Genomic DNA, 14437 nt, shown 5'->3' with positions numbered 1-14437 from the left:
TCCCTTTAAAGGGAAGCTACTTTTTGAAGAGGACTTGGAGCATTTGGTAAAATGCCAAGGTGACTCTCAAAGATTCATAAGTTGCTCGAAGGTAAGCCAGAAGGGGGCCAGAAATCCTTCCCCAGCAGGCAGACGTTCAGGGAGGCAAAGCGCCATCATTTGGGGAAAAGGTTCCTCTTCATGACAGTTTGCAGGCAAATCTCAGTCCTTGTAGGGGGGGTTGCAAGACCTCTCAGATAAATTCAGGTCACAGTTTGGGAGGATTTATGTGAGTGCAATAAGATTCAATTGGTCTGCTCTCCATGTGTGTGAATAGGAGGGCAGTTGTCCCATTTTTACAAAGAGCAGACCAAGATAACAGATCTGTGGGTCCTGTCTGTCATAAGGAACTGCTACACCTTAGAATTTGCTTGTCCGGTAATGGAGGCTTTCATGGTCTCCATGTGCTTCAAGGGTGAAAAAGGCTCTTTCAAAGAAATACAAAGATTAGGGGTACGCCATGAAGTTAGTAAGAAGCACAGTCAAAACAAATCTGAAAATTTTCACTCAGTGCACAATTAAGCTCTGGAATTCATTAATGGAGGATGTGGTTAAGATAGTTATTTTAGCTGGCTTGGGCAAGTTCCTGGAGAAGTTTAACTATTAACCAAGAAAACTTAAGAAATAGCCACTTCTTATCACTGTGAAATAGAAGCATGGGTTCTGTTTACTGTTTGGGATCTTGCCAGGTACTTGTGACCTGGATTGGCCACTATTGGAAACAGGAAACTGGACTTGATGGACCCTCAGTCTGATCCGGTATGGCAAGTTTTTATGTTGGGCTGTAGTCCAAGCCACATTGGGCCGGCTTCTTCTGTTAAATGCAGCAACTGCGGTCCCGGAAGCAAAAAGAAGTCGGGACTAATATTCCATTTACTTTGTGGTACCAAAAAAGGAGGGCATATATCTGCCCATTTTAGACCTTAAAAAGAGGAACGCATTCATATGGGTGCCTTACCTTTGGATGGAAACTCTGTGCTTGGTGATAGCTGCTGTCAGATCTGTCAAATTCAAATTCCTATCATCACATTTCCATTTGGAGACATCAAAAGTTACTCAGATTTGCTGTGGTTGGGATATTTTCAGTTTCAGGCACTTCCGTTTTGGGTTTGCAAAGCCCCTCATATGTTATCCAAGCTGATGGTAGTGGCTGTGACTTTGTGCAAAGATGGTATTCTTTTTCACCCTTATTTGGATTACTGGCTTATTCAAGCAAAGGCTACCTTGCACTACCATGTAAATGGACATGTTGGCAAAGGTTCCTTGTTTGCCAACAGTCCGTTTACAAGATAGTACAAAGATTGCAGGCATTAGGATGGGACATAAATTTTGCTAAGAGTAAATTGCTTCCTTCACAGAGTTTTGGCGTGCCTGGGGACATGTTTCGAAACAAGAGTAGGCAAGGTGTTTCTTACTTCAGACAGGATGCTAAAGTTGCATGGACAGATTCATTCGTTGCACTTGAAGATAATCCCAGGCCCTGAATATCCTCAAGTTCTGGGTTCCATGGCATGTGTGCTAGACCTTGTTCTTTGGGTGTCTACTCTCATGAGACTTACAGAGAGCGCTTCCGTGTGGTGGAGTGGATTTTGAGATCAGGTTGCTCCCTGCTTGGGGAAACCGGATTGATAGATTTTTTTTCTAGTGGCTCTCACAGACAACTTTATCCAAATAAGTAGAGTTGGAAATTTCGGATTGGATCGTGGTAGCTACTGATGTCAGCCTGAAAGGCTGGGGAGCCATTTATCCAGGACAGAAGGCACAGGGCCTGTGTTCAGCATTGGAAGGCTCGTGGTCCATCAGTTATTTGGAAATAAGAGGAGAAAGCTTTTGCTTTCTTCTGGGATTCCGATACAGGGCAGTGAAGCCTAGTTAAGATAATGTGATGGCGGTGGCATATATCAATAGGCACAAAGAACCCAGTGATTTTCTTGGAGGTTGAGATGTTCCTTTGGGAGGAACAACATCTGAAGGTCTTGTTGGCATCTCATCTGGCCAGGGTGGAGATCTTGCAAGCAGATTTTCTGAGTAGGCACATTCTGGATCCCAGAGAGAGGGAGTTGGTGCTTGAAGCATTGTCACTAATCAAGGTAACTTAGGGAGTCCCCCAGTTGGATTTGATGGTAAAGACTGAATGCCAAGGCTCTGCGGCTCATCAGAGAACAGAGAAAGGTTTGAAGGCCTTGATGCACTTTCCCAGCTGTGACCCCCCCCCCCAAGAGCTCCTGCTTTACATGTTTCTGATAGGTAGATAGAAAAACATTAACACAAGGCAATCTTGGTGACTCCAGAGTGACCCAGGTGGCTGTGGTTTGTAGATTTGGTGAATCTCAAGTTAGAGGGACCTTTTAAGACTTGGTCATATTCCTAGCCTGCTGTGTCAGGGTCTGATTTCATTGGGGCAGGTGGATCGTGTTTATCTCACGACCTGGTTTTTGAGAGGAGAAAGTTGAGAGTGAAGGTTTATTCAGAGGAAGACATGACTACCTTCCTTCGTTAGGAAGCCCTTGACTTCTCTAGTATACTTGCAAATTTGGAAAGTGTTTGTGACCTAGTGGAGAGGTGCAAGGTGACTTATATAGAGAAGAATAACCCATGCTGTAGTTACATGTTAGATTCCATATTAGGAGTTACCACCCATGATAAAGATATGGGCTTCATAGTGGCTAATACATTGAATTCGTCAACTCAGTGTGCTGCAGCGGTCAAAAAAGCAAACAGTTTTAGTAATTATTAGAAAGGAAATGGCGAATAAAATAGAGAATGTCAAAATGCCTCATGGTGAGATCGTACCTTGAATGCTGTATGCAGTTCTGGTCACCACATCTCAAAGATATAGTTGCACTGGAGAAGATGCAGAGAAGGGTGATAAAATTAAAGTGGATGGAATGGCTCCCCTATGTGATAAGACCAGAGGTTAGGTATGTTCAGCTTGGAGAAGAGATGACTGAGGGGGGATATGATAAAGATCTATAAAACCATGAGAGGATTAGAATGGGTAAATGTGAATCTTGTTGTTTACACTTTCAGATACTAGGACTATGGGACACTCCATTAAGTTAGCAAGTAGCATATTTAAAACAAATCTGAGAGCATTCTTTTCACTCACTGCACAAGTAACCTCAGGAATTTGTTGCGGGAGGATGTGGTTAGGGCAGATAGTGTAGCTGAGTTTAAAAAAGGTTTGAATAAATTCCTGGAGGAGAAGTCCATAAACTATTACGTTGACTTAGAGAATAGTCACTGCTTATTACTGGCATTAGTAGCATGGGATCTATTTAATTTTGGGTACTTGCCAGGTACTTGTAACCTGGATTGCCTACTGTTGGAAACAGGATGCAGGGTTTGATGGACCGTCGGACTGACCCAGTATGGCAATTTCTTATTTTTTAGTGTTGAGGTGAGGATCGTCCCGTTTCACACATTGGCTCCTCATATACTTCCTTTTGCAGAGAGGATTGAAGAAAGGTCTAGGTCTGAGCTCTTAAGGTACAAGTTGCAGCATTTGTCCATTAGAGGGAACATGCATAAGTCTTCGTTGGCATCACATCTGGTTGTGGTGAGATTTCTCAAGGGATAACAGCATTTGTTCCCCCTTTCAATTTGGTGGGTAGTACTGCTGCAGAATTTTAATTTGGTTTGGCCTTGTGTAAAAACCTTCTTTTGAAATATTTGAGAGAAGGCATCTTTGAAATCTTACCCTGAAGATACTCTTTTGGTGGCTATTTGCTTGGTGTGTATTTCAGAGCTGCAGGCCTTGTGCAGGGATCCTTTCCTTTAGTTTTTAGAGGATGAGGATTTCATTACAATGGTACCATCTTTCTTACTAAAGCTGATTTTTGCATTCCATTTGAATCAGTCTGTGGAATTGCCTACTTTAGGAAGTTATCTTCACGTTAGAACTTCATGTTTTGAATGTGTGGAAGTCTCTTCTGAGATATGAAAGTTGCAAATGCTTTTCTCAAGTCAAATCATCTTGTTATGGTTTTCATTGGTTGAACCAAGGAGGAAAAGACTTCGAAGGCTTCTATTGCAAGGTGGATTAAGGACATAAGTTGCTGCCATACTGGATCAGACTGAGGGTTCATCAAGCCCAGCATCATGTTAGGTTTACAAGTACCTGGCATGTACCTAAACATTAAATAGATCCCATGCTACTAATGCCAGTAATAGAGGCTATTTTCTAGGTCATTTTGATTAATAGCAGTTAATGGACTTCACCTCCAGGAACTTATCCAAACCTTTTTAAAACCTAGCTACACTAACTGCCCAAACCATATCATCTGGTAACGAATTTCAGAGCTTAACTAAGGAGGTAATAGCTTCTACCTACATTTGTAAGGGATTACAGATCTCTGTAGGCCTTCAGGCTCATTCCAATAAGGGTGTCTTGGGCTGAGTGTCAGTTGGGAATCTACAAGGCGGCAACTTGTTCTTCTTTGTACACTTTTACTAAGCATTATAGGCTGGAATTTTGGGTTCTAGAATGTTATTTTTGTGAAAGTGTTATGAGCAGACCTTTTTGGGTTTCTGCCCAGTTTAGGGAAGCTTTGGTACATCCCGATCATCTGGCCTATTTTGAAGGATGAAAAGGAAAGAAAAATTGGTTCTTTCTTGCTAATTTTTTTTTCCTTGAGTCTCACAAACCAGTCCAGAATTCCATCTTAGTTTTCTGAAGACCATTAGTTTTGTGTAAGTATATACCGTATATTTCACATGTATTTGCCATTTGTGTTAGTTTATCTCTGAGGGTTAATTTTAGCTTGGTTACAGGTTATACTGAGACTACAGGTGGCACAGTATCCTATGTACCAGCAATCAGTAAAGCTTTTCTTGTCTCCAATGGCTGCTGGGGGAGAGAAACCTAATCGTTTGGACAGGTCTTTGGATTTCAAGGAAAGAAAATTAGCAGATCAAGTTTTCCTCAATCAACGTGGAAGCTGGGATGTGATGCCATGATTCTGCCTGGGGATTCTACCTGGGGATTTTACATTTTTTTTTTTTTTTTTTTTTTTAATCCACCTCCTGCACTGACAGTCCTTGGCCAAGGGCCATGTACCCTGCAGATGTGGGCTCTACATCTTATTGCTGTTGTGCAATGACTGAGACTCCTTCCAGGGGCAGTGAATGCTATTTCAACAGCATAGTCAGCCTCACCTGGCCTGGTATTAAATCAAAGTCCCTCCACATGGAATTGTATGCCACTGCCACAAAGCCACCAGGACAGATCTTTTGTTTGCTCTTAAAATAGGAACAATATGTTATGAATTGTTAACTCCTGCCCTAGAGCAGGCCCAGACTGAGACTTTGATCTATGAATCTAACACTGCAGCCGTATCTCAAACTGGTCATGAAACTGCCTCTAAATGTTAAATTTTCTCTCTTAAAGTGGTGGTGGATGATTCAAAATTGGTTTTTTTTTTTAATTTCTAGCTGGGACACCAGGTCCAATACAACGTCCAAGCCAAGTCATTCGGTAGATGCCCACACTGCCGAGGTCAACTGTCTTTCCTTTAATCCATACAGTGAATTCATATTAGCCACCGGCTCTGCTGACAAGGTAACACTTTTGTCGGTGGGTGTGCAGATTCTATAGATTGTTGCACAGATTTTTGTCAAATGTTCAGAAGCTTTGTTCAGCCTGCATATATTTTAAGACTGATTTGGATAAAAATGACCACTGGCTGATAACTAACACTGTTTATTCTTCAGACTGTGGCTCTGTGGGATCTACGGAACTTGAAATTGAAACTCCATTCCTTTGAGTCTCACAAAGATGAAATTTTCCAGGTGAGTAACTGCTTCTTGTTGCTCTCTCCATGGAAAGATATGACTTATTTTATTTCTTTCTCTTCAGTTTGATCGCAGGGCAGCTTAGGAAATTGAAGAGACTAAGCAGGGGGTGTTAGCCTGAAGGCATCTTTTTCTTTCTGTGATGCAAAGACTGAACCTGTTCTTACCCTGTAGGAACATATAACTGAATGCCATTTCAGCAAAGGATCAAATGAATAACTAGAAGGCTAATATTGGGGGTCTGCCGAATTGTGATTATTATCTGTGGGGGAAATATTTTGCTGCTGGTATCTTACTGAACCTTTTAAGAAATATCATTCAAGCTCCCATCACAATTGCTGCACAAGTAAACAGTGACCATATCGTGCCTCCCACAGGAACTTCTAAAACAAAATGACTTGTTTTATAGGGTTCAAGTAAGTGTTTGCATTGCTCATTTGTCTGTAAATTGCTAGCTGCAGTTGCTAACTTGTGTAGCCATGGGAACATACAACAAATGTGGCAGGATGCAGATTTGAGTAAAGATTAATCTACTTCATTGTCCTGCCGAAAAAGGGAAGACTTTTTTTTTCTTTTGGTTTTTTTTTTTAGGTCCCTTTTCTTTCTCTTTTTCCCATTGTAGGAGCTTGATTTTCTCAGCCCTTTTTCCTCACACAATAGGGAGGAAAAGCCTTAGTAAAAGCAAACCCTAAATCGGTGGGGAGAAAATGGCAAGAGGTGAATGATGGAGTGCTGTTCTGGGCCTAGTGTAGCAGTGAGTGGTGCAGTCCAATTCAGATGACCAAAAGCAGAGTGAGGAATTGAGGAGATCCTTGTGAGAGTGAAGAACTGAACATGAATTGTAATGTGGAGCAGTACAAAGTGATGCTTTGTACTGCTCCACATTACAATAAGGAAATAATCTTAACTTATGTACACAGTGCTGAGCTCTCACTCAAGAAAAAACATCTTGAATCGTCATGAGCAATTCATTGAAATCTGCACTTCAATACAACAGCAATTGCAAAAGCAAATAGAATGTTAGGAATTTTTCAGAAAAAAATGGAAAATAAAAGTTAGAATCCTTATCAGTTCTGGCTGCCCCATTTACCCCCCCCCCCCCCCCCCCCCCCCCCCGGCTCCCAAAACTTGAATTAAAACCAGATAGCAAGGAGGTCAACAAACAACAAAGGAGATAGAACATGGCTGTTCATCTTGGAGAAGAGATGACCAAGAGGGATTATGACAAGTTTGTAAAAGCATGAAGAACATTGTAATAAAGAATGGTTATTTACCCCTTTAAACAGGATTAGGGTACTCCATGATGCTAACTGATAGCAGGTTTAAAAACAATGTGTGGGGTTTTTTTTGTGTAGCAATTAAGCTGTGGAATCTATTGTCAGAGAATATCAAGTTAGTAATATAGCTGAAGTTTGGACAGTTTCTGGAAGTTAGGTTCATTAATACTTCTAAACCAGGTAGATTTAAGAGGTCACAACAGAGATTAGATCTGCTGGGGTTTTACAAAAGACCCAGATTGACCATGGTCAGACTGGATCTGTGCTGTGCTTGAACGTCCATTGGTCTTACTCAGCATGGTACTTATTCTTAAGGTGGTTAGTTTTAGATGTAGCAACAAAAGTTGAACTCAAGAATGTCAGTGTAAATATGTATTCCTGAAGCAGTAATTTTGTGGTGTGTGAAATCTTCTTCATAACAGGTTCACTGGTCTCCTCATAATGAAACCATTCTTGCTTCAAGTGGCACTGACCGTAGACTTAACGTATGGGATTTAAGGTGAGAACTTGTGGTGGAGGGGAAAGGGGTGATGAATAAACTTTTTTGCTGATCATTTTAGATTATTCACAACACAATTCTGAAAAATATTTATATCCAGACTGGAATTGAAAGTTGTTAAACTGCAGGATAAACGTTTTGTAGTGCAAATTGGGACTGAAACCCTTTTTGAGAACATTGAGGGAGAGTATCCAAATTCATGTTGCCAATTTGAGTCATATGATTTTTTTTTTCTTTAACATTTCCAGTAAAATTGGAGAAGAGCAGTCAGCAGAAGATGCTGAAGATGGACCTCCAGAACTTCTGGTATGCTGCTGATGTAGCACTATCATAGGCATTGATGTTTTTGTGTTTTGCTTTTTACATTTTTAAATTTACTACAATGAAATTTGCACAAGTAGCGAGATTGTAGAAATTATTTTAACTTTCTACTATGTAGAGAAAAACCCTTTTCACGTGCTGCTGATTGCTAAATTGTGAGAGGAATAATTTTTGTGTGATGTGTGAACTTTAGTGTCATCCTCTTCATGGACCTTTCAGTGTTTGAAATGTTACCTGTGCTGGGAAGCAGATAAATTGAACCCATAACACTGCAGAAATTTCAGTAGTTAGCCCTTTAGCTAAATCTGCAGGATGTAACTTTGTTTCAGTTTTGACACATACTGATTATACAAATATTCTTTTAAATGGTAATGAGCAACATGTGGCATCTCCCTTCAATTAATAGGAAACACTTGATGTAGATTCCTCCAACTATTCTAAACCTGCCATTGAGAGTTCCAAAGTAAAACTGAAATTAAATGTATTTTATTTAGTTCAGAACTTGTGGTTATTGCTCTCTTGACACTGGAAATCCTTACCAGTGAGATTATGGACTTTTAGCCAGAGTTCTGGGTTGCAAGCTCTTCCCATAAGTCTTTTATACTTGACTGATGAAACTCTGCTTGGTGTAAATTTCATTCCATTTATTGGCAGTTCATACATGGGGGACACACTGCCAAGATTTCGGATTTCAGTTGGAATCCTAACGAGCCTTGGGTGATTTGCTCTGTGTCAGAAGATAATATCATGCAAATATGGCAGATGGTAAGTAACAGATTTTAATTCTGTTGACCATGAAAGCTAGATTAAGCCATATGTAATGACCTGCTTCTAACTTGCATTTTTAGTCAACTTGGTTCCTTTTTTTTCCCCATTTGACCTCTCTGTATTCCTTTGTTTGTCATTTTTATTATGCACAATCTTTATTTTCCTGTATCATCCTCCCAATACGTCTGTTCAGGAAAGTTGATAAAATTTCACATGCTGTTTACCTTGCACACCTTGCTTTGCATCTTTCCACAAGTTTAAATTCTTTAGTTCATGTTGCAGAAATGGCAGGTAAAATTGAGAGCTGGGTGATTTCTGCTCAGGTTTCAAGCAAATGTTGGGAGGGTTTGGCTAACTAGATAAACCATTCCACTACAATAAAATTGAATCATTCCCTGTACGTACCCGGATCAGTCCAGACAGTCAGGAGTCCAGACTGTGGGTTGAGACAGACCAAAACTGAAAGGGTATCCTATATAAGGACAGAGCCTACCCTGCAGCCCTTAAGTATTTGTCTGTCTCCAGCAGGTGAATCAGCTCACCCTTCAGTCTCCTGATTTAGGCTAGTCAGCCTTCTGTTCTCTTCCTGGATCAAGTAAGTACTTCTTCCTTAGGGAATTTGGTCGGATTTTTGTCAAAAAAAAAAAGTTTAATTTTTATTCTGTGCAGGAGAGTGTCCCGGCTCTTGTCTGACTTGGGGGGGCTTTGCCCCTTGTGCGGAGCATAGCCTGATCCAGTCACTCGTCTCCCCCCCCCCCCCCCATCCCCCTCTGGCTGCCTAGGGAGCATAGTGCTCCATTGTTGTGCTCAGTTTTGAGTTAAAAAAAATAAAATAAAATAAGACTTAAATTTTTTTGTTCTTACCTGGGATCGAATCGGCAGCCAGACAGACAGGAGCGTGCAGTCTTCCCTCCCCTGCATCCGCTCCTGCTGGCGGGCTGCCAATCACTTCTATTTTTAACTTTTTTCTCTTCAGCGCGCGGCTCTTCGCTGAGGATGCCGTGGCCAGCAGCCTGCCTTGCTTGTGGGCAGCCCTCGTTGCGCGAGGGGCTTTGCCCAGCCAGCCGGCCAGGTGAGGAAGGCCCCTCCTTGGCAGGACAGGCAAATTTAGCCCGGGGATTGAATCCCCAGCACATGGCCAGGCCGCTCTCGGGTCGGCAAAGTCCGGGAACGGCGGCCATTTGGGGTTTTTCTGCAGCTCCTGATTCAGAGCTGGCTGGGGAGCCAGTTTTTTTTCCGATTTTCCCCCCCCCCCCCCCCCTCGGAAATCCAAGGCTTTTTTCCCCCAGAATTTGTCCTCCTCCTGCATAAATCCTATTTGGCTAGCTTGCAGGAGGAGGAGGGTTTCCCCCTGGTCCCACGCCCTGTGCCGTTACCTGTTTGTCCTGCCGCGGAGCCTTTGGGGTCCGTGCGGGTGGTTCCGGGGGATGGCCCCAGTTATTCCGGATCCTGATCCCACTTCAGATTCAGCGAGCACCCTCTCTCCCCTGGAGGGGGACGATCCTAGGGTTCTCCGCATGTTTCAGCGGGAGGATTTGGAGCCCCTCATCCCCTTTGACCTCCAGGAATTGGGGCTGGAGGGGGCCCCCTGCGGACACCCTTACGGCCTCCTTGCCCAAGAATATGGACCTGGTCCTGGCGGGACTCAGGGCTCCGGCAAGCGCTTTCCCTTTTCATCCTATGCACAAGTTGCTGCTCTTGCATGAATGGGAGGCTCCTGAAGCGGGACTCCGGGTGGGGTGGGCTATGGATAAGCTCTACCCCCTCCCGGAGGAATGCTTAGATATGCATTGGTGACTGCAGAGACTCCTTGGTCTCTGCAGTCACCAAGCACACCACTATTCCTGTGGTGGCTCGATGGCTCTGAAGGACGGACAGGATCGTAAGCTCGAGGCCCATCTAAAACGTATCTTTGAAGTCCTGGCTCTGGCAGTCCGAGCAACTATCTGCAGCAGTCTCATGCAGTGGGCAAGTCTCAGGTGGGTTCAACAATTACTAGGCACCCAGGACCTCCTGTCTGCAGAGGCGGAGCAGGCTGACCGTCTGGAAGCCGTCATAGCATATGGGGCTGATGCACTCTACGACCTCCTCTGCGTCCAGGCGAAGGTGCTGGTCTCGGCGATATCTTCTAGACTACTCCTCTGGCTGCGCAATTGGTCGGCCGACCCGTCCTCCAAGGCAGGGCTAGGCACGTTGCCTTTCAAAGGTAAGTTGCTCTGTGGAGAGGACCTTGAGAAGCTTATTGATTCCTTGGGGGAAAATAAGGTTCATAAGCTTCCAGAAGACAGTCCGAAACAATCGCATTCCTTTACACCCTCCCGTCCTTGCTTCCGGAGATAGAGGAGGTATACACCCCGTGGACGAGGTGGCTCCTCTAGGGGTTATTCTTCTCGGTCTCAATCTTGGTCTCAGCCCTTTCGCGGGCGTTGCTCCTTTCGCGAGGGCCAGTCCCAGCGCCCCACCCCCAAGCCTTTCACACAATGAAGTTGTCAACCCATTCCTCGGTCCCTTTTCTGGACAGTCGCCTCTCCCTGTTCTTCGAGGAATGGGTCAAAATTACGTCAGACCAGTGGGTCCTCGACAGTTACGCTTTTGAGCTTGTTCGCGACCTACCCGGATCTCTTTGTATTCTCCCCATGCGGTCGTCTCAAGTGGGAAGCGGTAGAGCAAACCCTCGTCCGACTATTGAGTCTGGGCGCAGTTGTCCTGGTTCCGAAAGCGGAGCTCGGCGCAGGCCAGTATTCTATTTACTTCATGGTCCCTAAGAAGGGCGGGGCTTTTCGGCTGATCTTAGACCTCAAGAGGATCAACTGTGCCCTCAAGATCCCACATTTTCGCATGGAAACCTTGCGAGTAGTCATCGCAGCGGTTCGCCCTGGAAAGTTCCTCACCTCACTCGATTTGACAGAGGCGTACTTTCATATTCCGATTCACCGCGATTACCAGAAGTATCTTCGCTTCCACATCCTCAACCGGGATTTCCAGTTCTGGGCGCTGCCTTTCTGCCTCGCGACCGCACCTCGCACCTTCACCAAGGTCATGGTGGTGGTGGTGGCAGCCCTTCGCCGGGAAGGAATCCTAGTCCACCCCTATCTGGATGACTGGCTTGTAAGGGCCAAGTCTGAGGTGCTTTGCAGATAGGCGGTGGATCGGGTATTAGCTCTCCTCGCATCTCTCGGTTGGATAGTGAATTTTTCCAAGAGCAAGCTTCAGCCCTCCTAGGAGTTAGAGTTCCTGGCAGCCCACTTCGACACTCTAGTGGGCAAGGTCTTCTTGCCTCGTGCGTGGGTCCTCAAGTTGATCGCCCAGATTCGGAATATTCTCTCACTGCCTCTTCCAACGGCCTGGGACTACCTGCAGGCAGTGGCGTAGCTACGGGTGGGCAGTGGCCCACCCACTTTCCATTCAGGCCCACCCAAATTTCTTTGCAAGACACTGCAGCCAATAAAAAGCAGGCAGCATCAGCAGGCACCCAAGGGAGAAAAAAAATTAATCAAACCAGCTCATGTGTTGCGGCTCCTGGTGTCCCACAGCCTCAGTAATACTTTCCTTTATCTTCTTCCTGCCCCCGCGGACCAATGGGAAACCTCCTCCCTTCTTCCTGCCCCGGCGGGCCAATGGGAAACTGCCTCCCTTCTTCCTGCCCCGCGGGCCAATGGGAAGCCTCCTTTGTTTTTCTTGCCCCCGTGGGCCAATCGGAAGCCTCCTCCCTTCTTCCTGCCAGTGGGAGGAGGAAGCCTCAGATTGGCTGGTGGGGCAGGAAGAAGGGGGGCATCGGCCTGGGAGGAGTGGCAGTGTTCGGGCTGGAAGTGCTGAAATGCGGGGAGCCACAAAGAAAAGAGGCCAGCTGCATCAGGAACCGCAATAGAGTAGAGCAGTGGTCCCCAACCCTGTCCTGGGAGCCCACCAGCCAGTCAGCTTTTCAAGATATCCACAATGAATATGCATGAGAGAAAATGTGCATGTTATGGAGGCAGTGCATGCAAATTTTCTCTCATGCATATTCATTGTGGATATCCTGAAAACCTGACTGGCTGGTGGGCCCCCAGGATAGGGTTGGGGACCACTGGAGTAGAGATTCCCCAAAGCGAGCATGCAGAGGCTGGTTGCTCTGGGGAGTCTCCCCCAGTAAGCGCAGCAGAACCGCATTTAAAGTAAAAGTGGCACACAGCCATTCTGATTTCAGATGGGGCAATTGGAGCTCCCAGCGGCCGTAAAAGCAGGCAGATGGGGGGCACGGGAGCCTCGGGATATCCCGACAGCTAAAAGAAGGCTTGAGTGCTGTGGCATATTTTTCTAAAATAAATGTTTGCTGCTTCAGTGCGGCTGAGAAGGCAGCGGTAGTACTAGGAAATCTGCCACTGCAAAATTAAAGGGAAACACAGCATTGGGGTTCTAAGCAAAGTGTGTGTGAGAGACCAGAGACTGGGCAGGGAGGTGACTGTGGTGTGTGTGAGAGACAGAGACTGGGCAGGGAGGTGACTGTGGTGTGTGTGAGAGACAGAGACTGGGCAGGGAGGTGACTGTGGTATGTGTGAGAGACAGAGACTGGGCAGGGAGGTGACTGGGGTGTGTGTGAGAGACGGTGACTGGGGTGTGTGAGAGACAGAGACTGGGCAGGGAGGCGACTGGGGTGTGTGAGAGACAGAGACTGGGCAGGGAGGTGACTGGGGTGTGTGTGAGAGATGGTGACTGGGGTGTGTGTGAGAGACAGAGACTGGGCAGGGAGGTGACTGGGGTGTGTGTGAGAGATGGTGACTGGGGTGTGTGTGGGAGACAGAGACTGATCGTAGGGTTTAATTGGTGGGTGTGTGTGTGTGCAGGGCCGGTGCTTCCATTAGGCAAACTAGGTGGTGGCCTAGGGCACCAGGGTTTTGGGGGGAGTTGAAAACTCCCACCAGCACAAGACGTCCTGTGACAAATCCAATACCAAAGGAGGGGGCGCTGTGCAGGAGCTGCTGCCAATATATAATCCAGGGGAGGGGTTGTATTACTGAAGGTTCGCCTAGGGTACCAAATACTCTTGCACCAGCCCTGTGTGTGTGACTTGTGGGCCCTAAAGAAGAGGACCGTAAGGACAGAGCTTCAGCAGCCGCTGCTGCTCCTGGTATGTGCTTTCAAGGGAAAGGAGTAGGAAAGTTGCTGGAGATGGTAAGTAAAGGTGGCATTTTAAGTTTATTTTTCTTGATTGACTACCATTTTAATTATTGAGTATTATGTGATGTGTCTGCTGTTTTGAAATATTTTATTGATAATTGGACAATTTTTAAGAATTTTTATGAGTTTTGTTGGATGTTATTCTGTTCATCAGCTGTTTTGAAATATTTATTAGTATAGTTTTACAATTATTTCTGTGTGGGGATCTATAGCAGCTTGGCTTGTTCTGTTTTCCTAATAGGAGGTGTATTGGTGTTTAGGACCTGATTTAATATTTGTAGTGTTGGCTTTTCATAGATAGGGTTGTTAATGTTCCATAATGCAGGTGTAACTTTGTGCAGATTTGTTTGTGTGCATTATTGCAGGTCCTGGGACTGTGTTAGGTGCTATATTTCTCTTTCCATTTCTCCAGGTTTGCACTGTATGCAGAGTGGCTTTTTTTGGTTTTCCATTCCAGTTTCTATCTCCATATTTATAATGTGTGGTCTTTCTGTACTTTGGTGAAGGTTGGTTCTGTGTGTGTGCCTGAGGTGAGGTATTTTACTAGCATGTAGGCAATTGTATCAATCTTATTTGTGGATGC

General features: G+C 45.1%; 1 protein-coding gene across 1 annotated transcript in view; it reads left to right on the top strand.

The window, feature by feature from the left end:
* Positions 1-14437, top strand: part of RBBP7 (RB binding protein 7, chromatin remodeling factor) — an 83109-nt gene that overhangs the window by 50788 nt on the left and 17884 nt on the right. The window contains exons 7-11 of the mRNA XM_029603294.1: positions 5473-5599; positions 5752-5829; positions 7532-7608; positions 7857-7914; positions 8584-8694. Of these exons, the coding sequence (XP_029459154.1) occupies positions 5473-5599; positions 5752-5829; positions 7532-7608; positions 7857-7914; positions 8584-8694 (451 nt within the window). The remainder of the gene's footprint in view (positions 1-5472; positions 5600-5751; positions 5830-7531; positions 7609-7856; positions 7915-8583; positions 8695-14437) is intronic.

Source organism: Rhinatrema bivittatum, chromosome 5 (assembly GCF_901001135.1).
Source record: "Rhinatrema bivittatum chromosome 5, aRhiBiv1.1, whole genome shotgun sequence".
NCBI lineage: Eukaryota > Metazoa > Chordata > Amphibia > Gymnophiona > Rhinatrematidae > Rhinatrema > Rhinatrema bivittatum.
This window is presented reverse-complemented; position numbering and strand designations above follow the sequence as displayed.